We start from the raw sequence: 25,321 nt of genomic DNA, 5'->3' as shown, positions 1-25,321 counted from the left end.
GGATCATGGAGCTGGCGCGGGATTGGGCAGTGTTTCATTCTGCTGTGCATGGGGTCACTATGAGTCGGAAATGACTCGACGGCACCTAACAACACAATAGCAACAACATTTGATCTTTGGAGTGGGTACAAATATGGATCTCTTGCAGTCAGCCTGGTAGCTAGCTCTCTGCCTAATTTCTTGCATTAAATTAGTGAAAGAGTGAGCACTTTCACGTTGCATCTCTTGAAAGGTCTCAGTTGACATTCCATCATCTCCTGGAATCTTGATTTTTACCAGTGCCTTTAGGGCACTTTAAACATCTTCCTTCGGTGCCGTTGGTTGTTGATCACTTGCTGCCTCCTGAAGTGGTTGAATATCAACCGGTTCTTTTTGGTACGGTGACTCTGGATCCTTCCTGTATTGTTCACCATTTTGCCCACAGACTCCTTCAGTACTGCAACTCAAGGCTTGAATTTTGTCTTCAGTTCTTTCAACTTGAGAGATGCCAAGCATGTGTCTGCCCTTTTGGTTTTTAATGCCAGGTCTTTGCACTTTTCATTGTAATACTTTATTTTGTCTTCTCAAGGTTTCCTTTGAAATCTTCTGTTCAGCTTTTTATTTCATCATTTCTTCCCTTCACTTAGGCTACTCTCCATTTGAGAGAAACTTTCAGAGTCTTTTCTGACATCCATTTTGGTCTTTTCTCCCTGTCTTTTTAATGACCTTTTGCTTTCTTCATACACGATGTCCTTGATGTCTTCCTACAACTCACCGGATCTCTGTTCATTCGTGTTCAGTGGGGCCAGTCCTTAGGTGAAATATGCTCAAGCTTGTACTCTGAGTCTCATGAGCTGGTTTTAATTTTCTTCATCTTGAACCTGAACTTGCATATGAGCAATTGATGGTCTGTTCCACAGTCAGCCCTGGCCTTGTTCTGACTGATGATACTGATCTTCTCCACTGGCTCTATCCACAGATGTAGCTGATTTGATTCCTGTGTGTTCTGTCTGGTGAGGGCCATGGTAAGGTCCATGTGTAAAATTGAATAGTTGTATTAACTGGTTTTCCTTGTAGGCATATGGATATCATCCTACTACTGACAACGTTGTATTTCATGGTAGGTCTTTGAATCTTTGTGATAATGAATGAGGTGCTGTTCCTCTTCAATTTATCAGTCCTGGCATACTACACCATGTGATTGTTCAGCTGACAATGGCCCATATCAGTCCATTTCAGCTCACTACTCATGCCTAAAACGTTAGTCTTTACATGTTCCATTTCCTTTTTGGCAACTTCCAATTTTCATAGATTCATATTTCAAACATTCCACATTCCAGTTGTTAATGGATGTTTGCAGCTGTTTCTTCTCATTTGATGGGGTTGTGTCCCATCAGCATATGAAGGTCCCGAAAGTTTTAATCTGTCTGTGTCATTAAGGTTGACTACTCTGAGGTAGTAGCTCTTTCCTGGTCGTACCTTGAGTGCCTGCTGCCTGAGGGCTCCTCTTCTGGCTCTGCATCAGACAGCGTCAACTCCAACTCACACGGTCGTCATGGACTGGTTTTTAAGGAGCAGCAGATCACCAGGTCGTCCTAGCCTCTCTCAGCCTGGCAGTTCTGCTGAAACCTATCCACCATGGGTGACCCTGTGAATATCAGAAATACTAGTGGCATAGTCACAGAAGCCACCACAGTACGACCAAATGTTGGACGAATGGTGGCTCAGACTTTCAGAGGAAATAATAAACAAAAGAAGAGCTGCTTTCTTTTTTGGGACCATGGCATGTATGTGGTCGGACGTTGCCCAGATCGGCAGTAGGTGACTCGTACCTGACCTGGGTGGTGCGAGGTCCCAAGGTGTCCTCTGGGGTCAGGAGGGAGTGTTCACTCAGGCCCGTGCTTCCTCCTGTTCCCATAGGTGCTATCCCTGGAGGCCTGAGCATCGGGCCTCCCTCGAAGTCCTCCATTGACGACTCCTACAGCCGGTATGAGTTAATCCAGAACAACGAGTCACCGGCCAGTCCTCCTGTAGCTGTCCCCCACAGCTGGTCACGTGCCAAATCCGACGGCGAGAAAGTCTCCAACGGCTCCAGCATTAACTGGCCGCCAGGTGAGACCGCGCAAACCGCTGGCCCCAGCCTCCAGGTACTCTCAGGCTGAGGGCTGGCAGTGCCGAGGAGCCGGGGAGGGCAGGCCCTCCAGAGCGGCCCTCTGGGGGCTGGCTTCTTCACTGCAGCCGTGTAGAGGTTGGCTGCAGACTGCTGTAGCCCCTTCGTTTATACCGGGCCGGTGAGCAGGAGGCCCAGGAGGTGGCTGTGCAGCGGGCTGGCTTCTGGACTTCCTCCGCCCGCTGTGGAGGCCGGCCGCCTTCATGTGGCAGCTGCAGTGCCCGGTTCCCATTTGTTCCAGAGGGTTCACGGGCTCATGGAAGAGAGCGCAATGGCCTCTTGGTTTGATTAGCAAACCATTAACATTCCCACAGACTGGGAAAAAGTGGCAGTGGTCTAACACATGGCCTCATTTTGGCTCTTGTGACAGAGTTCCACCCTGGAGTACCATGGAAGGGACTTCAGAACATCGACCCTGAGAACGATCCTGACGTCACTCCCGGCAGCGTCCCCACAGGGCCCACGATTAACACCACCATACAGGACGTTAACCGCTACCTCCTCAAAAGTGGAGGTGAGGGGCGAGTGCTCGTCTGCAGGCATGGGGGGCACCCTGGCTCGCTCAGGCGTGCCGTCTCGGCCAGGCTTGGCCCTGAGGGAGGTGTGGTGTGGGTATAGTTAGTTGGTGGGGCTCCTGCCCTGGACCCCTTGAACAGTAGAGGGAGAAGAGCCTAGGGGAACGTGGAAGGGGACAGGGTAGTATTTTCATCATTTTTAAGCCTTATCTTCCAAAGTCACGATATTAACGGACCTTTTGGTGGAAAAAAGTTTCCACTTTGACTTTGATTTCCTCTGACCTCAGAATGAGCTGGATCCTACCTCCTGATCTGGGCACATGCTGTCAGCCTGGGATTGGACTGCACTTCCCAGGGGAGGCAGCTGTGAGGTCACAGAGCCAGAACACAGCTCTCAGGTCCGGCCGTGAGAAGGGTGACCTCTGCCCCCCTCGCAAGCACGTATCTAAAGAAGTGGTGCTCAGCTGGCGCCTTGTCGATACTCTAAGTGTGGAAGGCCCACCTGGAACCCAAAATGCCCATGACAGTAGGGCCCAGAGGACAGTCCCAGGTTTCCTGTTGAAAATGAGGCCCTGGGAGACATGAGCTTGTCTCCGTGGCCCTTTACAGCAGTGGCATTCTGAGGTGTCTGAGGGGACCCAGATGAGGCTAAGAGGCCAGCATTATCTAGGCCACCGTTCTCAGTCCTGTGCAGGGCAGGTCACCTCCCCACAGCCAGGGTCAAGTCAGTGCACGACAGTGCAGACATGTGGGAAACGCCCACCCGTGTGCAGCACAGGATTGAGGCAAGCCCAGGCAGAGAAGAGCCTGTTGAGGTGGCCGCAGGTAGAGTCCACGTGCTGAGCAGAGTGGGGACAGGAGGCGTGTGTTGTGAGGACGGCGGAGTAGTGTGTGGATGGTGCTGATCCCAACGGAAGGATCGAGTGGCGTGGATCAGTTTCTCAACCAGTACCCCAGGGATTCTCTGACCGCTTGGCGGCACCCAGGGCACGGTGGCAGCTTCTGCCACTGTCTTCATGTGCCCTACCATGGCAGAGGTGGTCTAGTGAAGTACGTGTGGGGTGGAGGCCGAGCTAACAGGTGGTCCCGTGCCATAAATTGCCCGATAAAGGGGGTGGACTTAACAAGCAGAAGGGACTGTCAGCATAAGAAATGCCTCTCAGATAACACAGGAAAATGCTGTGTCCACCTCTGGGATTTAAGAAGGGAGACAACACTCTCCCTAGTGACTCAAGCTCCACGCACGTGTCGTAAGATTTCTCAGGGCACCTCACATTTAGGGTTATATATATGATCATTACGGGTCTTGGTCAGGTCCCCAGCCTGGCCTGGACACATATGCCCAATCGTTGGTCAGGATAGATGGTAAGCCCAAGCCCTGCCTTCTCCCGGGTCCAGCCCAGGCACCCCTGCTGTATTTAGCGTATGTCTTAGAGTGTGTTTGAGAGCAAGGTGAGCGTGATGAATGCATCTCTGCATGTTGTTAGGTACCGTCGAGTTGGCTGTGACTCACAGCAGCCCCACGTACAACAGAAACACTGCCTGGTCGTGTGCCGTCCTCAGAATCCTTGCTATAACTGAATCCATCATTGCAGTCACTGTGCCAGTCCATCTTGTTGAAAGTCTTCCCTTTTTTCTCCGACCCTCCACCTTACCAAGCATGACATCCTTCTCCAGGGAGTGGTCCCCTCTGACAACACGACCAAAGTCGGTGAGACGAAGTCTGGCCATTCATACTTCCAAGGAGCATTCTGGCTGCACTTCTTCTAGGACAGATTTGTTCATTCTTCTGGTGGTCCATGGTATTTTCAGTATTCTTCCCCAACACCTCACCTCTTCTTCAGTCTTCCTTATTGATTGCCCAGCTCTCACATGCACATGAGGTGACTGAGAGCACTGTGGCCTGCCTCAGCTGCACCTTTGCCTTCAGAGTGACACCTTTGCTTGCCACATACTTGCCCAGTGCAATATGGCATGTGATGTCTTGACTGCTACTTCCATGGATGATGGTTGTAGATCCAAGTAAAATGAAATCTTTGACAACCTCAGTCTTTTCTCCATTTATTGTGATGCTGCTCATTGGTCCAATTGTGAGGACTTTTGTTTTCTTTATATTGAGGTATAATCCATACTGCTGGCAGTAGTCTTTAGTCTTTAATCTTCAGCAGTAAGTGCTTGAAGTCATCTTCCCTTTGAGCAAGCAAGGTTGTATCATCTGCATATTGCAGGTTGTTAATGAGTCTTCCTCCGGTCCTGATGCTGCATTCTTAATACAGTCCAGCTTCTCGGATTATTTGCTCAGCATACAAACTGAATAAGTGTGGTGAAAGGATACAACCTGGACGCACACCCTTCTGATTTTAAACCATGCAGTGTTCCCTTGTTCTGTTTAAACAGCAGCTTCCTGGTCTGCATACAGGTTCTTCGTGAGCACAATTAAGTATTCTGGAATTCCTATTCTTCGTAACGTTATCCATAATATGTTATGATCCACACAGTCGAAAGCTTTTGCATAGCCAATAAAACACAAATAAACATCCTTCTGGGATTTCTTGCTTTCACCCAGAATCCATCTGACATCAGCAGTGACATCCCTCATTCCACATCCTCTTCTGAATCCAGCTAGCATTTCTCCAAGTTCCCTGTCAGTATACTGCTGCAACCACTTTTGAATTATCTTCCGCAAAAGTTTACTTGTGTGTGATATTAACGATACCATTCCATAATTTCCACATTCTATGAGATCACCTTTCTTTGAAATGGATACAAATGTGGATCTCTTCCAGTCAGTTGATTAGTTGTCTTCCAAATTTCTTGGCATAGCCCAGTGAGTGCCTCCAGCTTGGCACCTGTTTGTTGAAACATCTCATTGGGCATCCCATCAATTCCTGGAGTCTTATTTTTCTCCAGTTCCTTCAGTGCCTCTTCGACTTCTTCCTTCAGTAACATTGATTCGTTATCCTGTGCCAGCTCCTGAAATAGATGAGTATGACCAATTCTTTTTGGTACCAAACCAGTGACTCTGTATTCCTTCCGTCTTCTTTTGATGTTTCCTGCATCATTCAGTATCTTGCCCATAGAATCTTTCAATATTACAACTCAAGGCTTGAATTTTTTCTTCAGTTCTTTCAGCTTGAGAAATGCTGAATGTGTTCTTCCCTTTTGGTATTCTAACTCCAGGTCTTTGCACATTTCATTATAATAATTGACTTTGTTCTCTTGAGGTGCTCTTTGAAATCTTCTGTTTGGCTGTTTTAATTTGTCGATTCTTCCATTTGCTTTAGCTACTCTCCATTCAAGAGCAAGCTTCAGAGTCTCTTCTGACATCTGTTTTGGTCTTTTCTTCCTTTCCTGTCTTTTTAATGACCTTTTGTTTCCTTCATGGATGATGTTCTTGATGTCATCACGCAACTCGTCTGGTTTTTGGTCATTGGTGTGCAATGCATCAAACCTTTTCTTCAGATGGTCTCTAAAGTAGAATATAATCAAAATCATATTTTGGCTCTCATGGACTTGTTTTAATTTTCTTTAGCGTCACCTTCAACTTGCATATGAGCAGTTGATGGTCTCTTCCACAGTCAGTTCCTGGCTTTGTTTTGGCTGAAGATACTGAGCTTTTCCATTGCCTCTTCTCACAGATGTAGTCGATCTGATTCCATATATTTCATCTGGCGAGGTCCATGTGTATAGCTGCCATTTATGTTGTTGAAAAAAGGTATTTGCAGCGAGTAAGTTGTTAGTTTTGGAAAATTCTATCGTGTGATCTCTGGTGTCATTTCTATCACAAAGGCCATATTTTCCAACTACCAGTGATTCTTCTTTGTTTCCAACTTTCACATTCCCATCACCAGTAATGATAAATACATCTTGATTGCATATTTGATCAATTTCATACTGCAGAAGTTATTAAAAATTTTCAACTTCCTCATCTTTGGCTTTGGTGGTTGGTGTGTAAATTTGAATTATAGTACTATTAATTGGTCTTCCTTGTAGGTGTATGGAAATTACCCTATCACTGACAGCATTTTATGTCAGGATAGATCTTGAAACTTTCTTTGTGACGATGAATGCCACGCCATTCCTCTTCAATTTGTCATTCCCGGCATGTGTTGTTTTTATGTGCCGTCGAGTCGGACTCGACTCACACCAACCCCTCCTTGGGTTTCCAAGGCAGTATCACTACGGAAGTAGATTGCCAAACCTTCCTTCCGAGGAGTGGCTAGTGGGTTTGAACCGCCAATGGCATAGTAGACCATATGATTATCTTATTCAGAATGTCCAATACCAGTCCATTTTGGCTCACTGATGCCTAGGATATTGATCTTTATGCATTCCAATTATTATGGATGTTTCTAGCTGTTTCTTCCCATTTTGAGTCATGCCTTATCAGCAAATGAAGGTCCCAAAAGCTTTCCTCCATCCATGTCATTAAAGTTGACTCTATTGTGAGGAGGCAGCTCTTCCCCGGTCATATTTTGAGTGCCTTCTGACCTAAGGAGTTGGTCTTCCTGCACTGTATTGGACAGTGTTTCAGGGCTATTCATTAAGTGTTCCAGTAATATATCAGGCAATGTTTCACTGCTATTCATAAGATTTGCACCAGCCGTTCCTTTGAGAAGGAATGGCCCCTTCCTTCTTCCCAGTCTGTCTCAGTCTGGAAAATGCTGAGACCTGTACACTATGGGTGACCCTTCTGGTATTTGAAATACCAGTGGCATAGCCTCCAGCCTCACAGCAACACACAAGCCACCACAGGACATGGCCTGACAGACAGGCAGTGGGCATCTCTCCCTGGAAGTAGTTAGCAACCTACCACTGCCACAGAGAACTCGGCAGGGCCCCGCCCCACTGACCGGTGCGGGCCCGCCGCCGACTTGCCCTGCTGTCGCGGTCCTGAGCAGGCAGACCCCAGCGTGCAGAGGCGTGAGAAACGCCCCTGGAGGGGACAGTGAGAGGCGGCCGCAGCTCTCTTGATGTTGGCTCAGTCATTTCACATATCTTCATGGTGAAAATTCAGTTTTATCTCCTTGTGAATATTGGATGTAGGTTTTTACCTGTTTGCATTTTTGTTTCTGACTGTCATTGGCATTGTGTTCTGACTCAATGTTAAAGTTTACGTTTGGATGTTATTCACAGCTTTAACCCTCCTGAAGCAGCCAGAACTCTTGTTTAGAATTATTTACAGTAATGCTTCATGTACCAAGGAAATTAACTGATTACATAGAATAAATTCCGCTATTAAAGCTACACATTGCAGAGCACTATCAACATCTCAGTGCCTTGTTAATGATAAGTGGCCATGTGGCATGAATGGCGTGCAGTCTCAGGGCCTTGGACTGACCATGCTCAGAGCACGAGGCTGGGGAGGTGAGCGTGGCTGCCAGCAGGCCGACATGGTTCTCCTTTTAGAGCGAGGAAGGCCTGTCAGGGGCGAGTACACGTTCGTTTCTTCAGCCCGGGGCCATGTTCTAGAGCAGCGTGCAGTCACCAGAGTGTGACTGCCGCCCTGCCCAGACTTGCGTCACCTGAACTGTCCCCGCGCATTGCGCCATGCGAGACATGCTGAGCAGCCTCTCTTGGGCTCAGAGGAGGATAAGAACAGTCCTGAAAGCTTAGAGAGTTTGAAGCTGAACATTTAAGCCAGGATATAGACACACGTACACACACAAGACGGTCGCAGGTTTGTCGAGATTCAGGGCTTGACTGGTGCTGGTCGTGTGTGAATGGTGGGATGTTTCTTGCAGACCTCATTGACTCTGGAGTGAGAAGGAAGGGCATCTTTGGAGACCAGTGTCCAGGGGAGAGAGTTGGTGTCACTTAGCATCTTACTAAAATGCAACACAAGTCCCTCAGAGGTCCTCTCTACTCCCCATTTACTCCTCCTGACGTTTGGAAGGGGATGTATCTAGTGCCATTGTCACTCCGCTGGAGAGAGAGGGGGCAGTAAGATCCCTTCCTGCTACCTAAGACGGCCTTCTAGGGCGTGTTCTGTTCTCTGGTCAGTACTTGTCTGTTTAGAATCACGTCCATTCCAGTAGCCGCTCCTTCACTGGACCAGGGCTGGAGGCCACCCAGCGGGGTGTGCAGAGACCCATCTGCATCGACCTGGTCGCTGCGTGAGGCACAGGGACCATCTGTGACCAACACCTCTGCCAGAGCCCTGGCTGCTGCTGCTGACCACACATGCATTCTCCCCAGCAGCCAGTGTTCAGACACGTGGCACAGCGCCCGCAGCTCTGGGAGAGTGCAGTGGTGAGGTGGGGCAGGTGACCCAGCAGGGCTATCACTTTGCAGAGGGGCGAGACCTAGAGAAGTCGCAGGGGAAGGCAGTGGCGTATTACACTTTCACCTTGGGTTGTTATGTTAACTGTAAGACATGAGAGGGAATTAGCTTTAATACTGAATTGTGAGATTCCATCCTTGGTGGCAAAGTGGTGTCTGGCACTTGTAGCAAGGAGCCCCAGTGGCCCAGCAGTTAAACTCTCGGCTGCTCATTGAAAGGTTGGCAGTTGGAGCCCCCTAACAGTTCCATGGGAGAAAGAGTTGGCTGTCTGCTCCCGTGAAGATCGCAGCCTGGGAAGGCAGTTCTGCTCGGTCACGTGGCGTCGCTCTGAGGTGGAATCGACCCCGTGGCTCCCAACAACGACATTTAGCAAGGAAACTACTGAAAACAGGGCCAGAGTTTGCTCCAGACCCCACGGACGTGCCTCAAGCATCGGCATGCTGCCCTCACCTCTGTCCCGGGTGAGCCCGCTGGCGTCAGGGCACCGCCCCACCCGGCGAGGGCCTGTGCTCAGCAACGCCCTTTCTCCTTTGTCTCAAGTCGTGGGTGCCCCTTTCTCTGCCTTTCCAGGTAAGCTGTCCGACATGAAGTCCACGTGGTCCTCGGGCCCAGCCTCCCACACCCAAGCCTCTCTGTCCCATGAACTGTGGAAGGTGCCCAGAAACACAACTGCACCCACTCGGCCACCCCCAGGGCTAACCAACCCCAAGCCTTCCTCCACCTGGGGAGCCAGCCCCCTCGGCTGGGCCAGCTCCTACTCCTCAGGTGCGTGCCGCTCTGGGTCCGGGCGGGGCGGGGCCTGCCCTGTTACCTCCTGGGAGACGCCCTGGGAGGGGTCAGCAGGGCACTGAAGGCACCCACATGGTCAGGGCCTTGCCCCCAGCAGGAGACCCACGCTGCCCCTCATCCCCTGGTGTGTGATGGCACCTGGGACCCTCGGGGAGCCCCTCCAGTCAGCCACCAGGCTTCAGCCCCGTGGACCCACCAAGCATGTTCCTTCTGCCTCATGTATCTATCCGCAGGGTTTCCTTAGAGCCTGGGCCTTTGCAGAAGGAGAACAGCTGAGGCTTTACCGGGATACTGTGCCTCTGGGGGCCCTGTCAGGTGCCTGCCCAGGCTCTCGGAGTGAAGGAAATGCCTAAGAATTTCACAAAGGGGAGCTTTATGTCTCAGCAGATAGTTTGAAAATAATGGTTTTCGTGGCAGCACGTGTGGTGTTTGAATTTTGTAACACACAGAGCTTGCAAGCATTGACTGTCACTGGGCCCAGGGTTCCCTGGCGCGTCCCGTCCCTGTCTCCAAGCAGGTATGCGTGAGCAGGAGATCAGGTTTCCAGGGCTGAGGCTGTAGAGCTCTGCAGGGACCATGGGATCAGAGTTCATCAGAAGGGACACGGCCTTTGACAGGCTGAGGAGTGCTGCCTGAGGACAGGCAGGGATCCCCGTAGCAGCGAGGAGCCCGCCTGTCACTGTAGCGGTTAGGAACCTGGATGAGAGCGCGGATGGACCTGTGGCCTGTGCGCTGAGTTCCCTCCCTGGGCTTGCGTGCAGGTTCCACGTGGAGTACTGACGCCTCAGGAAGGACCAGCAGCTGGCTTGTTCTTCGAAACCTCACGCCCCAGGTGAGCACACCCAGAATGCTGCCACAAGAAGCCCACACACACGCCAAGCACAGCTCTCCTCGATGCCGACCAGTCTGTCCAGGTGGTGCCAGCACGGCCCCCAGAGCTTCCCAGGCAGGGGTGGGAGCGTGCACCGTTGGGAGTCGGGCGCCGAGGCAGCGGCGAGCCAGGCAGCCGGGGTCTGCTGTGGCCCATTCTTGGGAAACACGTGACTGCGCCACCCTAGAGTGACTTGGTTACTCGGACCACGCAGTCCCAGCCCCCACATCGGCTCATCCCCTGTGCCTGAGCCAAAGGCCGTAAGTGACATCCTCCATTGAGCACATCACAGCCCACTTGGGTGGTTTTCCTACCTGTGGTTAACTCGTCACGTACACCAATGGAGCCAAGATGTAAAAATCCCAGGGCAGCAGATTCAGAGGCAGAGCAGGTCGGAGGTCACCAGGGCCTGGGGAGGCGTGGCGCAGAGCTGCCGCGGAGAGGGGCATGCTCTCTGTGAGCAGACCAGGGGGCAGGCTGCACGACTCATGACTGTGTTCCATAGTGTTGCATCCAATGTACACTCAGATGGACAGACGGCAGATTCTGCCTCTAGATAACTGTCCCAGAGATCCTAAGCGGCCGGCATGGAGGCAAGCCCCTTAGAAAAAGCCATCTCTGCAATTAGTGTGTCCAGTGGCCGGGCGGTGTTTGAGGTCAGGGGTGAGCCCGAGCTGGGGGAGCGAGTGACACCTTCTCTGTCACCCGTCAGATCGATGGCTCCACACTGCGGACACTGTGCCTGCAGCACGGTCCTCTCATCACATTCCACCTGAACCTGACGCAAGGGAACGCCGTGGTCCGCTACAGCTCCAAGGAGGAGGCCGCCAAGGCCCAGAAGTCCCTGCACATGTGCGTCCCTCCTGCCCCCAGGCCCCCAGGGCTGCAGCACGGGCTGGGGGCTCCGGGTGCTGCCCCCTGCCCTCAGCGAGGGAAATGTTCCCCAGGGAGGGAGACGTAGCCTCCGCTGCTGGGCAGAGTGGCAGTCCCCAGCCAGCTCCTCGCCCCTCCTCCAAGCACGCCTTGGATGCAGCCTGCGAGCTCCACGTCACTGTGGATGCGGAAGTTAGCTCGGCCAGTGGAGGCGTATTTTCAGGGCCACGCAGAGGTGCCTCAGAAGACAGGCCTGGTGATCTGCCATCAGGAAGCCAGCCGCAGGAAACCCTGTGGAGCACAGTTCAACTCTGACACACATGGGGCTGCTGTGAGTCGGCCGGAGCCCAGCACGTAGATCCTGGGCAGATCCTAGACGGTCCCCAGGGGCGCCACCGAGGGAGCCGACATCAGAGGAGACTCGTGGCCCGGGCTTAGGAGGAGCGGGCAGAAGGGAAGCCACAGGCTCCGGGGACCAGGCAGGTGCCACCTGCGTGGCCCGGGCCCTCTGCTCACGTGCCTTTGTCTCCGCTCTAGGTGCGTGCTGGGGAACACCACCATCCTGGCCGAGTTCGCAGGCGAGGACGAAGTGAACCGCTTCTTAGCACAGGGCCAGGCACTGCCCCCCACCTCCAGCTGGCAGTCCAGCGCGGGGACCACCCAGACACGGCTGGGGGCTTCGGGCGGTGCCCACGGCCTGGTGCGCGGCGATGCCGGCCACTGGAGCGCCCCCTGCCTGGGCGGCAAGGGGAGCAGTGACCTGCTGTGGGGCGGGGTGCCCCAGTACTCGAGCAGCCTGTGGGGCCCCCCCAGCACCGATGACGGCAGGGTGATCGGCAGCCCCACCCCACTCAACACCCTGCTTCCTGGTGACCTCCTCAGCGGGGAGTCCATCTAGGCCTGAGCCGGGGCTCAGCAGCACACTCGGAGGGGCGCACGGCCCTTCCGGTCCCAGTGTTGCCAAGGACCCGCCTCCCCCTGCCGCCTGGCGCCCTTCCGGTACCTCCGCTCAGTCCCCAGCCTGGACCCTTGCCGCAGCCCCTGCGAACTGTTGCCGGGACAGTGCGGGCTGCCGTGGTCAGTGTCACGTGCTACGACAGGGTCCCTTCCATAGCTTTTGACTTTGTGTCGTCCTTTGTCCCTAGGGTGTGTTGTGTTGGTTTTCAGTATAAAGCTGCTTAGACTAGTACCATGAAGGGCACTTTGCGGACTGGGGGCGGGAGGGGGGGCGGGAAAGCCTATTTATGACCCTGTGACGATTATGCACACTCCCAGAGGCGGCCGGTAATCAGGGGCGGGGCGGTGGGCGGACAGAAGGCCGGCCGGCAGGGCAGCCCGCCATCTGCGCGCCACCCGCGCGGGTCCGCCTATGCACATCTCCCTTCCTTCATTACTTTTTCATGTCATTTTTTTTATCCCAAAAAAAATATTTTTTAAAATTTAAAAAAAAAAAAAAAAGACATATCAAACATGCAAATACTTGAATCCACAGGCCGCTAAGGAAATGTGAACACTTTTGAGTCTAATTACACTCCAGGTCGACATCAGTACAAAAACAGGCTCTAGGGAACATTTCTGAGTTCATAGCCTACGTGCGTGTGCGTGTGTGTGCGCGCGCGGGTGTGTGTGCTCTGTGTGTGTGTGTGTGTGAACGCGCGTGAGGGATTTAACTGTGGGTTTTCCCTGTTACTCAGTATATGCTTTTTTTTTTTTGGCTCATTGGTCAACCGTTTGTTTAATTGTTGCTGTTGTTAGCGTCTAACTTTGCACTGAGTGTCCCGGCCCTGCCTGTCGCTAATCCTATACATTCAGAAGAAGTCCCAGGGCAGGCCGGTGACAATTCACGTGTAAATGTTTACTCAAGGACTCTGTTACTGCGTCGAAAACTTACAGTGTGTATCTCTGGAGAAATGACACGGTGGCCTCCCTTGAGCAGCTGCGTGTCGTGGCTGACGCCCGCGAACTAGCACAGCATACTGCGCCGCGTTGCCACTCGGAATATATCGTTAAAGAGAAGAACAAGCTGTCGTGGAGCTGTGGCCACACAGACTTGTCGAGTGGGCAGTTGCCTCGGAAGGAACAGAAACAAGCACTTGGACGTGGGTTGTCACTGCTTTTGGAGGGGCCCGAGGTTTGGGCTCCCACCTGTTTACAGACCTTTTTTTCTCCTTCAAACTTTAAAATAAAAAAAATAAATAAAAAGGAATTTTAAAAAAAAAGAAAAAGAAAAAAAAAAGACTCGCGTCGTGAAGCAAGCTATTTTCAAATGAGAGGCCCCTCCAGAGCTCGGTGGCTGTGTTGTTGGGGCCCTCACCACCGCTGCCGCGGACTCCGCCCACGTGTCCCCTCGTCAGGGGACGAGGCTTCGTGGTCACTGTCTTGCACACGCCGGACGCGCTCTCAGGAAAGCCAGGGTTCCCGAGGGGCAGCTCCACACATTTCATGTATTTTTAAACCCAACTCCTAGCACTGAAGATGTTATTAAAAAAAAAGCAAACAAACAAAAAAAGAAAAATACCTAATCTCTAATGTGTAGCAGTCGCATATTTACCAAATAAGGGACTCAAAAGAAATAGCTGTTTGAAGAGTGCTTTATATATAAAAATCGCTTTATGTTGGAAGATGATCAGCGTCATGATTGGAAGGCGGACAGTGGAACAGCGCACCCTGCAGTATGGTTTAGAGTCGACGTCGCGCCCCTTCCTGCAGGAGCAGGACACGCGTGCATTACTTTTTTTTTATTAGCTTTTTAATGGTTTTATCAAAACAAAAAATTAAAAAGTGGGTCCTGCACGACTGCAGACCGCCAGAAGCTGGTTTCATGGAGGATCAGGAACTATGCACAAACTGGGTTCGAGACGTTTTTCCTCAAGTTTTCGTAGTGTATTTAGCTTCGATAAGCCTTCCTCAGAGTAACTGCATCTCGTCGCCATTACGTGCATCCTCTATATTTGATGTGTATGTACCTGCACATGTCCATCAAATATATGTGTGTGCGTGTGCGTGGCATGTGTGTGCACCAGACATACAGCTCCCCAGGCTGCCATAGAGCACTGAGTTGTAGAAAAACTCATGTTTTAAACTTGGAGACGGGCAGATGCAGACCCTGTCTTTGTTTTTTGTTGGGCTTTTTTTTTTTTTTTTTGTTTTTTTTGCCTTTTATTTTGAATGACAGTGTCTGTTACCCTGAGATTACAAAGACAAGTTTGTGGCTTTTAATGTTTTCCTCATAGAATGTGACTGTTGAACACATCGAACGTTGCTTTTCAAAAGTACAACGCTTTGTGGGATCTTAATAAATGGCAGTTTTTTTCTTGGCTGTTCAAATAAATGTGTTTCTCTTTTTTCTTTTTTTTCCAAAGACCGTTAACAGTTTTCACTTGGTATGCTGAAACTGGAAGAAAGAGTTGTCCTGTCCAACACATTCTTTCTTTTTACAATTTTCATGGAGTTTGTGTACGTAATTGTCTTTAAACTCAGAATTTTGGCCCTTTGACGTGATTTTACCACACTTTGTGGTTTTGCCGCTAACATGTAAGTCTGTTAACAGCCCCTGAAAATGCACCAGGGGAGCCTGACCACCTGTCCTCGCGGATGCATGCTGCACCTGGTGCCTCGGCAGCGGCCCAGCCGAGGGCCGCCGGGCACTCGCCAGCAGTCACCGTGACCCAGCATTGGGCTCAGACCTTCAGGGAGAAGGGTGACCATAGTGCCTGTGTTTCCTAGGCCTGGAGTCCTGAGGTCAAGGTTACACAGCGTTTGTGCACGACCCCGGGACTGAATGCTGGACGGAGCAGCGGTGGCCTCAGCACAGGGGGCCCGGAGGTGGTCCCCACGTTCCTCAGGTGCACCCCAGAACACCTGCACGGCCTTGTGAGGTGAACGCCAGCAGCGCTCTGTGGGGCTGTGAGGAGGTGGTGGTCGCCTGAGGACGGGCCAGGCGGCCCTGCGCACCCCACTGCTTGGGCTCTGACAGACGGAGGGCTGTCTCTACCCCTGAGTCCAAGTCGAGAAGGACCTGTGTTCTTTGGGTCGACTGCACGTTGCACCGAGGCTCCTGGAAGAAGGGAGGCGCTGACCGGGCCCCGTGAGGGAAGGGGCTGGAGACCAGCGGGAGGAGCCAGGCCCAGGCCTGTGCCGGCCGAATGCACGCGGCGCTCTAGCTAGTACATCCGCCGAAGCAGCAACGCCGAGCTCCGGTCAGCCCCCCGGTGGCGCGCGCAAGACCGACAGCCGCGAACCAGGCGCCTGCTCCCAGGAAGGCCAAGTCCGAGGGGCGCTTCCCGGGCCTCCAGCCCTGGGCTCGGACAGCAGCGGGGGAGAGGAGGAACGCACAGTGCTCTCTGGCTGCTGAGTATGTGCTTAAGGAGCAATGGGACCGGAAGGTTTCGGATCAAAGAAGCCGTAGGTTCAGAACTGCACGATTTTTATCCGGGCCAGAAAAGGCAGCGGTCGCTCAGCGGACAGCGGCACCACGTGCAGGGCGGAGGGCTGTTTGGATGAGGCGGGGGCAGGAGAGGTGCCCGGACGAACAGGGGCGTCAGCCAGTCAGAGACAGGGAGGGGCGGGGCGAGCAGGGACGTCAGCCAGTCAGACGGGAGGGGCGGGTGAGCAGGGACGCCACACCGCCCAGTCAGGGGCGGGGCGGGGCGAGAGGAGTCTGCTGGAACGAGTTCGGGAAGATGGAGGGAGACGCGCACCCCCAGCCCTGTCGGAACCGGGGCACGTGTCACGTCAGCCCCGTGGGACAGCATCGCCTCAGGCTTCTGCGGTGGCATCTGAGACACCAAAGCTAGACGGGGTCCAGGCAGCTGCTCTCAGTCTCGGCTGCGGATAAGAATTATCTGGGGAACGAGAAAGGCCCAGTGCCCACGGGACACCCTCAACCAACTGAACCCGGAGCTGGGCCCAGCTGGCTGTCACTTCCAGCTCCGCCGGGGCTTCCGTCCTGCTGCCAAGGTGGGAAAGCAGCGGTGGGCGGAGCTTGTGCAGAGCTAAGGCCGTCCTCAAAACCCGCCCCAGGTCCACAGCAGCAGCGGGAGGCTGCAGGTCGGCGCTTCGGCGTGGTCTGTTTTGGCGGCTCCAGCTGGCCTTTTTTTTTCCCTTCTTCTTCTTTCCCCAACAAAATGCGCCTGTGTGCCCGGCACGGTGCCAAGCGCTCTAGGGGTTCTACCGTTGCCACAGCCCTCTCGGGAGGATCTGGGCTGTACAGGCCTTAGGGACCACGGTTCGGGCTCAGCTGGCCCCAGGCCTGCGCTCAGCACCCCACTGGCCCCGTCAAGCGCACTGGGGTGGCCTCGCTGAGGCCAGAAATCCCACAAGCCAGTCCCTTCCAGTCCCAACCTCAGAGTGGACAGGAGGCAGGGGGAGTGGTCCGCAGCTGCTAGCCCTGGTGGCAGTGCCGTTGTCCACCGCCCACGGGGCAGCCATTCTGAGAGGTAGTGTCCAAGCACAGTGGTCCACATCCTCCCCCCGTCATGCACCTGGACTGCCCGCCCCACTGCCTCCCGCACCTCCACCGACTCCAGACACACGGCCAGAAGCTGCAGCCCAGGTCAGCAACACACTGCCCGGAGTCCCCAGGTGCCACCTGGCCAGCCGGGTCATGCCTGCCTGACCCAGAAGGTTCAGCCTGTCAGGCCTGGGGCTTACACCAGGTGAGTGCCAGTAACACCAGCCAGTGGCCTGCATGTGACCCCGTCCCCTGGCAAACGCTGGGGCCCACTAAAGGCCTACATACTATGTCCACTCGGGAGCTGGCCTGCCCAGGAACGCTGGCCCTTTGGCTTTGCCAGTCCCCCACCCCACCCCCAGACAAGCTAGGCACACAGCCTCCCATGGGCTCCTAAATTCAACCTGGTCTGTCGGATTGTCCCCAGCCACGGGCAGCCAGACCCCCTACCACCTGTGCTGTCCAGAACCACCCCCTCCCAGGGTGCCGCCACTCCTGCCCAGAAGGCTCTCCCAAACTGGCTCGCCTGCCAGACACCCCACCCCAGAGCCCCTCCCTAGAGTGGCAGCCCTCGCAATGTCTACGGCGTGGCCCATCCGTGGCCTTCCTGCACCCACCCACTCCTCACTCGCTCATCTGCTGGCTCACCCACATGCAGGTCCACTCCCGGGCCATGCATTTCTGACCATCCCTCCCCTCGCATCAGGTCCCCAGCCCGGGGCCAGTCCCTGCCATCTGGGGCCTGGGCAGCAGGGAGCACCCTAAGCAAAAGCCTCCCCACCCCAGGAGCTGGAGTAGTGGGTCCAGCCAGCAGCAGCGTGGCTGGGGGCTTCCCAGTGGGTCCTGGTGAGGCCACAGGGTTGGCAGGGAGTGTGGTGTCCTCAAGGGCCAGAGAGGTGGACCCAGGGGCAGCATGTGCAGGACTCGACCTCAGCCTGCAGGTCATCTGTCTGGCATGCCAGGAGGCTGGGCACAAGTGGGGCCGCCATATCTGCACAGGGGCAGCGGGCCTGGGTCAGAGCATTCACGCGCCGGAGAGGGCCCAGTTTGCAAAACACATTGATCAGGAGAAATGGGGCTGGAGCAGGGCAAGGGTCCCCTGGGAGCCCAGACCCTCCCATCCAGCCACAGCCAGGCTGCGGCACTGCGGTGACCGGGCCAGTGGGGTCCCGACATGGCATCTGCCTCTGGCAGCGCCACAGGGACAAAAGGTGACACGGGGTCTCCTGTGCGTCAGGGAGCAGAGCAGGGGCCCTGCCATAAGGGACATCAGCAAGAGGCCGAGTGGTTCAGGAAGTATCACCCCCCTTCAGCTAGCTGCAAAAGAGCCCTTGGGCCAGAGGTCCAGGCCCAACCCCAGCCTGGCTTTGGAAAGACTAAGTCCACTGCTGGGCCGCCAGGGGGCAGAAGTGAGAGATGGGCCCCCGGCAGGGAGGCTACAGTCCTCCTGGGAGCAGAAACACTGGGCGCCAGAGGCACAGGCCACCGGGTGTCACCTCTGACGTGTTTGGTCCGGGGGACATCTGGAACGACAGGAAGCTGCGTGTCAGAAGCAGTCACATACCAGCAACTAGGGGTGCAGACCGCGGCGTGGGCTCATCTGGTGCAGGCCCTGGACCTGCGGGACCCTCTGCGCCCCAGGCCTGGGCCCACAGGCTGGCCGTGCAGCCGGCCTCTGTCCCCGGCCCTGCTCAGGGCCCCACCACCCAGGATTGCTCAGGAAGCAACTAAGAGAAGGAGCATGCTATTCTGGGCTCCTCAGACGTTTCCAGGCGGAGGACCCAGCTCGGCCGCCCGCCCAGCCCGCCACCTGACCGGCCCCGCCCCCCCTCGCACGGCCCCTCCAGGGCCCTCACCTGCTCCTCTCCTTCTTCTCGTAGACAGAGTGCAGCTTGTTAATCAAGAACATTTTGTCTTCGCCCTCCTAGAACGCACCAGAACACGGAAGGTGAGCACGGCCCTTGTCTGTCCAGAACCGCCCGGTTCCAGGGGGTGTTTGGGGTACAAGGTACATGTCACATCACAAGCCACAAAACTCAAGAAGAGATGAAAGAGGCACCCAAACTCGAGCGAAGAAAACATAGTGCCAGGAAGGTGCCGGGGGCTGTGTCTTCATGGTGATGACACACAGGGTATACATTTTTGGTCTTTGTTTCTCTATCCAAACCGTGCAGCCCCCTCATAGTTAGTTCCCAGGAGAGCTGTGGCATTAGATGGTGTGTGCGTTAACTTCTGTGGGTGCGTAATATACAAAAATTCAACTCTGGAGCTCTGAGCTGCCCAGTGGCCCAGATGAAGAGGGAAAGATAATTAGCCGCACAAGAGGCGGAGCCTGAGCCAGCCTGCAGGCAGTTAGCAATGGCCCTGCCACTCACTAGCCAGGTTGCCGCCTCTCTGCTCTCAGTGTCAGCGCCTATAAAAGGGAGACGAAGAGCTGGGTCGTGGGGCTCTGAGGCAGTGAACGGGAGCAGGTACACACAGAGCACAGGCCCTGGCACGCGCCAGACACCAGCGAACGCCCACGACTCAGGACCTGGGCAGACCGGACCTTCAGGGGGAGTCTCCACTCCCGAGGAAAGAGCTATGTCAGGAGTTACGAGGCTCGGCCCCGGAGACCCCCTGGGACCACCAGGAGGAGGGCCCGGGTGCCCCTGGAGTAGCCCTCCCCAGGTGCTTTCCCACAGAACAGACTCAGACGGCAGCGTGCTCGAGCAAAGCGGGCTGGCCACAGCAGGAGGCACTCAGCCTTGACTGCACGCTGTCCCCAGCAGGGCCCCAAGCATGGAGGGTGCCCCTGGACTCTGCTCCAACACTGCCTTGCACACCCCATCCCACCTGCCCTGACGGCCCTGCAGTGCCCCACAGCAGGGCAGCGCAGCTCGGCTGAGAACCCCTTCTGGCAGCCCGGGGCCAGCGCCCCCCTCACCCAGGACGCCCGGCTCCGAGCACCCCTTCCACCGTGCTTGCTGAGAATCACTGCTGTGGAGATAACGAGCTATAGCGCCTGTCGGGTGGCGGTTTCCAACCCTAGCGGCAACTCCCCCGGGGCACTGCTGACGAGCTCGTGCCAAGGGGCCTGGGAGGCCACGTGTGCCACTCCCACAGTGTCCTCGCCAGGCAGGTGCCCGGCCCTGACCCCAGGCCTTTTACTGCATCAGGCACGGCTGAGACGTCGCTCCCAGGCCTGGGGACGCAAGCAGTGTGGGCCAGGGCATGAAGTACACAGAAAAAAGGAGGGAGGAGAAATGTCTGCGGGCGGGTGGTGTCAGCTCAGGGGTTCGCTGAACTCTCCCCACACCCGCTGCTGCTCCCAGCAGGTTCTGGCAGGTTCCTGTGAACGGCCTGCCCCTCCGGACCCAGCACTCCCTCCGGGAGGTATGAGAAGCCAGGAGTATGCTGGGAGGCAGCAAAGCCCCCGCCAGCCTGAGTGACCAGACGGTCAGCAAAGTAACTTGTGACTGTGTGGAGGGGTGGCCAAGAAGCAGACTGGCGGCCCTCTAGGCAGAGAACAGGGGAGCCCCCGGCCATTGCTGGGCAGGGACCGGGCCTCCCTCCCAGGGGAGCAGCTCCAGGGTTGCCCAGCCGAGTGACGAAGGTGGGGGACTTCTACTCCCGTGTCCACCTCTCACGTGTGAATGAGAAAATGAAACAAGCCAAGTCTAAAAGGCATTTTGTTTCCTTAAGAGTCTGTTAACATCCTGACCCTCTGGCAACTGCACTCGGCTTGTTTGTAAAACCAGGGCACTGAATGGGTCCTTGTTCTAAGACAGGTCCCACCGAGGACGTCCCAGGGCCCTTGCTCGTGTCTCACAACCCCGGACCCTGAAACACTGAGTTTCGGGGTAGGACCAAAGCAGCCCCCAGCCCCACGTGATGTGAACTCCTCTCTGGTCCTCACACCCAAGCTCCAGAGCCAGGGCGGCCTCACATGACCCCAGGGCATCAGGGCTGCGGGCACTCACGTTGCTGATCTGCTCTTTGAGAAGACAAATGACTTTCCGCTGGCCCTTCACCACCTGGATGTTGAGGTAGATGACAGCCCTGTGGGAGGCCGGCCATCAGGAGGCACCGGGGGACAGGGCCTTCCCTCGGGCACGGCCCCCTCCCCAAACTCACAGCAGCAGGGCCGACACCAGGAAGATGAGGAAGGTGTTCTCCAGCAGGTAGTGGTAGACCCAGGGCAGCCAGGAGACCCTGGGCCCGGCCCGCTGCAGGTGACGCACCCACACCTTGCCTGCCTCGTACATGGTGTCCAGTGTCTGGAAGGGGCCGCACGTGCTTGACGGCTTCACCCTGGGGGGGGTTGGGCCCAAGGACCCTCAGCTGGTGAAGGCCCCTCCCCTCCACCCTCCGGCCCCGGGACACCACCCCCCTCCACCCCCGATGCACCACCAGCCACACCCTGGAGGCCCCCAGGCACCCACACCCAAGTCTGGGCCACAGAGGCCCGGGCTGAGCGCACTCACTGCCAGATGGCGGAGCAGAGGAAGACAGCGGCGCCCAGGAAGGAGGGAAAGCACAGGAGTGTGAGGAAGACGGTGCTCATGTGGGAGGCCAGCCAGGGCCGGCGTGGCGCCTGGCAGTTGGCCATCAGGCTCGTCTGCGGACAAAAGCCGGACACTGCCACCACCGCCCACTGCCCACCCTGTCCCTGGCCCAGTGGGGACATCCCAGGAGAGAACAGCAGGGCACGGGGCTCCTTCCAGCCTCCAGCCAAGAGGCCAAGACCCAGAGGGCCCAGCTCAGCTGAGGACAGGGAAAGGCAGGCGCCCTGGGAGCAGGGGTGGGGAGACCGAGGCACACAAGGTGGGGTCGGGGCGGGGTAGTCTGTCCAGAGACGCCGTGTGACCAGCCTGCACAGGCCATGGTACAGACAGGGGAGTCAAGGCCAGAGAGGACACCAGCTTCCAAGCCAGAGGGGGATGGAGCCTGGGTTCTCGAGCACCCTCCACCCAAGGACAGAGGGCCCTTCACCAGTGGGGTGCTCCCTGGCCCGGCAAAGACCGTCATCCACGGTGGGGGGTCAGCTGGCTCCCATGGCCGTGGGACCGACCCCAGGGCGGCCCTGGCTGCCAGCACCAGGCTCTCCAGTGGGGCGTGTGCTGGGCGCCTGCCTGCCCACGGGCCCCCGCGGCAGCCTCACCTTCTTGACGTAGAAGAGGAGCAGCAGTTTGAGGACCTGCACGGCCGGAAGGAGGGGGCAGAAGAGGACCCCCAACCTGGGGAGGGGCTGCAGGTCAGCGGCCAGCCACCCCGTGCTCCTCCCTCCCCGTCCACCCCAGACTAGGCTGGGCTTGGGACCACATGGCCTGGACCCTGGGCTAGGGGGCCCAGAACCCCGAGACCCGCCTCGCTCCTTCTGCCCAGCCCCAGACAGAAAGGACACTGGCACCACCGGAGCCCACCGTCCCCTGGGGGATCCCCTCCCCTCTCCCCGTCCCCCAGGTCCTCCCAAAGCCCCGCCCCTCTCCCCCCGAGGTCTGCCCTCTCCCGGGGCTCCGCCTCCCCGGGGCCAGGCAGCAGTGCGGGGCGCACCCACCAGGTCAGCGTCTGCCCGTAAATCAGCTGCAGGAGGTTCCCTGCGATGTCAAATTCCGGCTTCCGGCGGCTCCTCGACTTCTTCTCGGACACGAGCCTGGGCAGAGGCACCACAGAGAGTCAGCCGGGCGGCCAGGCCGAGGCCCACCCCAGCACAGCCTCCAGAAGCCAGGCCCAGCACCCTGCCCGCCCCACCTCGGACGCCCAGAAACCCCGAGGCCGCAGCAGATGTCAAGGAGAGACGGGGCAGGAACTCTGCGGAGACCCCACCCCGGGCACCAATCAGGCTGCGTCCATCCAGCCTTTGTTGTGGACACACCCGGACCCACCCACGTCTGAAACATGCACAGACCCGTGTCTGAAACACATGTACTCTCTTTACGCCCACGTTTGAAACACACAGAACGTGTCCTGTTCCTTGTGCTCTGCTCAATCACACTGGATCCACAGTCTTCATCCAAGACACCAAAGACGCCAGAGGAATGTGGGCGATAACGGGGGCTCAGGCGGGGGGGGCACGCAGACGATAATGGGGGGCTCAGGCAGGGAGGGGCATGCAGACAATTATGGGGGGCTGCGGGCAGGGAGGGGGCCTCTACCTTCTGCTCAATTATCCTAAAAGCCTAAAACTGCTCTTAAAATCTATGCTAAAAATCCGTTCCTTTATTATTCTTGAATTCACATGCTCTCAACGAAAACACAAAAAGCAGGACAGAAACTTCCAGAAACACCAGCACTGTGGCGGACAAGCCGCAGCGTCCGAAAGCGCCCCCTACGCCTTCTCTCCCACTTGTTTCTCTGAATGAAACAGATTATGACTGCACACGCAAAAATGACTGAACGGAAAAGGTTTTGTTTTATATATTTTACCACAACAAAAAATACATATTTAAGAAAAACGTTTTAATGAAGAGTACAGTACACACATCGCTATGGAACCTTCCAACCTGCCAATGACCCACATCCTGTCTCGTGGGCGTCCTGCTTCCTGTGCTAAACCTCGTCAAGGGTGGAAACCTGGGGTCCTGTTTTTCCCCAGGTCTGAGACCCTCCCAGGTGATGATGCCCGTCACCTGCCCCCACCGGCCCTGCTGGGTGTTGGGGGAGCCCAGGATGCCCAGAGGACGAAGACACAGCCTGCGGGGCGCTGTGCTCGGTGCCGGGCCCCCCGCCGCTCAGCCCCTCACCTCCACACCAGCTCCCCGAAGAGCGTGTCCAGCAGCGTGAAGATGAAATCCATCACCACGAAGCGGTACAGCTCCTGGCCTACAAAATCCTCCCAGCACTGCAACAGTGGATGGTCTCAGCCAGGCGGCCGCACCGCCCACACCCCCAGCTGCCCCCTGCTGCCCGGATGCCAGCACCCACTGGAGCCTCAATCTTTTCTGGACCAAGACCGAAAGGTCAGATGGCCAGGTGAGTCCCTCCTCCTGCCAGCTCCAGGCCCGTGGAGGCCACTGGGGGGCCTGGCAGCACCTCCCACCTCCGCAGGCCACAGCCCCTCACCTGGCCCTTCAGGGCGCCCACTCTGCGGCCCAGCCAGTGGTAGCACAAGATGCCCAGGAGGATGGCCTTGAGGAGCAGGTTCCTGCGAGGGCCGGATGTGGAGGCTGAGGGAGGGGAACGGGAGGCAGAAGAGTCCCCCAGAAGCCAGCCCCGGCCACAGCCCTGCCCCCCACACACCTGCAGACAGCCACGTACACCTCCAGCACCGGAGACTCGTGCCGCTCCAGGGTGGCCAGCAAGCGGTACAGGTAGGGGACCAGCAGGTTGGCAAGGCTGACCACCAGGGGCAGGACCAGCAGCCCCACCTCCTGGCCAGTGGCCACTGGACTCTGCCAGGGCAGAAGGAGGGGCCAGGGGTTACTGCAGGCAAGGAAGAGGGCCACAAAATAACAAATGCTGGCGAGGATGTGGGGAGATGGGGAGTCTCACACACTGTTGGTAGGACTGTAAGATGATGCAGCCACTGTGGAAAGCAGTATGGCTAGTCCTTAAAAAGTTGGCATTAGAAATACCATTTGACCCAGCAACTCCATCACTAGGTATATAACCTAAAGAAGTGAGAGCCAGGACAAGAACAGACATACGCACACCCATGTTCATAGCAGCACTGTTTACAAAAGCCAAAAGATGGGAACAACCTAGGTGTCCATCAACTGAGCCATGGATAACCAAACTATGGTACGTACACACAATGGAATACTATGCAACGCTAAACAATAACATAAAATCTGCAAAACATCGCATAACGTGGATGAACTTGAAGGATATTATGCTGAGTGAAATAAGTTAATCAGAGAAGGACAAATATTATATAAGTCCATTATTGTAAAAAGTCAAGGAAAGGTTTACATATGGAAGGAAATGTTCTCTTTGTTAGTTACCAGGGGTGGGAGGGGAGGGGGAAACACTGTTAGATAGGTAGAGACAAGTACTGATTTGGGTAAAGAGAAAGGCAATGTACCAAATGTGAGCAATCAACACGGTGGCATTGAGGAAGAGGAAGACATAGAGAGGTACCTGGGAGGTGCAGACAACAAAAGATGAACCTTTTTGCACAGACAGTACTGTGTTGTCAGTGAAGGCAAACATGGGTATACGGGTGGATAGATGGGTGGACAGGCTGAACTAGTAGGTATGTCTATGCAGGGGAGGGGAGCTCTGGTGGCATAGTGCCTAAGGCACTTGACTGCTAACCAGAAGGCTGATGATTCAAACCCACCAGCCACCCCTCGGAAGGAAGGTTGGGCAATCTACTTCCATAGTGATACCGCCTCCGAAACCCAAGGAGGAGTCTCTATGAGTTGGATCCGACTTGATGGCAGAGGTTTTGGTTTAGTTTTATTTT

At 55.7% G+C, this 25,321-nt stretch overlaps 2 protein-coding genes across 2 annotated transcripts in view; one reads left to right on the top strand and one right to left on the bottom strand.

Moving 5' to 3' along the window:
* The window catches only part of TNRC6C (trinucleotide repeat containing adaptor 6C), a 592,582-nt gene extending 580,204 nt beyond the window's left edge, over positions 1–12,378 (top strand). Inside the window, exons 14-19 of the mRNA XM_042783563.1 lie at positions 1,900–2,091; positions 2,520–2,663; positions 9,518–9,712; positions 10,498–10,568; positions 11,320–11,459; positions 12,018–12,378. Of these exons, the coding sequence (XP_042639497.1) occupies positions 1,900–2,091; positions 2,520–2,663; positions 9,518–9,712; positions 10,498–10,568; positions 11,320–11,459; positions 12,018–12,378 (1,103 nt within the window). The remainder of the gene's footprint in view (positions 1–1,899; positions 2,092–2,519; positions 2,664–9,517; positions 9,713–10,497; positions 10,569–11,319; positions 11,460–12,017) is intronic.
* A 6,406-nt stretch (positions 12,379–18,784) lies between these two features.
* Positions 18,785–25,321, bottom strand: part of TMC6 (transmembrane channel like 6) — a 14,462-nt gene continuing 7,925 nt past the window's right edge. The window contains exons 11-19 of the mRNA XM_007959612.1: positions 24,154–24,305; positions 23,977–24,058; positions 23,658–23,755; positions 22,472–22,567; positions 22,076–22,151; positions 21,399–21,532; positions 21,049–21,225; positions 20,895–20,973; positions 18,785–18,856 (exon numbers count right to left, since the gene is read on the bottom strand). Coding sequence (XP_007957803.1) covers positions 18,785–18,856; positions 20,895–20,973; positions 21,049–21,225; positions 21,399–21,532; positions 22,076–22,151; positions 22,472–22,567; positions 23,658–23,755; positions 23,977–24,058; positions 24,154–24,305 — 966 coding nt within the window. The remainder of the gene's footprint in view (positions 18,857–20,894; positions 20,974–21,048; positions 21,226–21,398; positions 21,533–22,075; positions 22,152–22,471; positions 22,568–23,657; positions 23,756–23,976; positions 24,059–24,153; positions 24,306–25,321) is intronic.

The sequence above is a fragment of the Orycteropus afer genome, unplaced genomic scaffold (assembly GCF_000298275.1).
Source record: "Orycteropus afer afer isolate SDZICR_OR568_19922 unplaced genomic scaffold, OryAfe1.0 scaffold00018, whole genome shotgun sequence".
Taxonomy (NCBI): Eukaryota; Metazoa; Chordata; class Mammalia; order Tubulidentata; family Orycteropodidae; genus Orycteropus; species Orycteropus afer.
The sequence above is the reverse complement of the archived record's forward strand: the minus strand, read 5'-3'. Positions and strand labels throughout refer to the sequence as shown.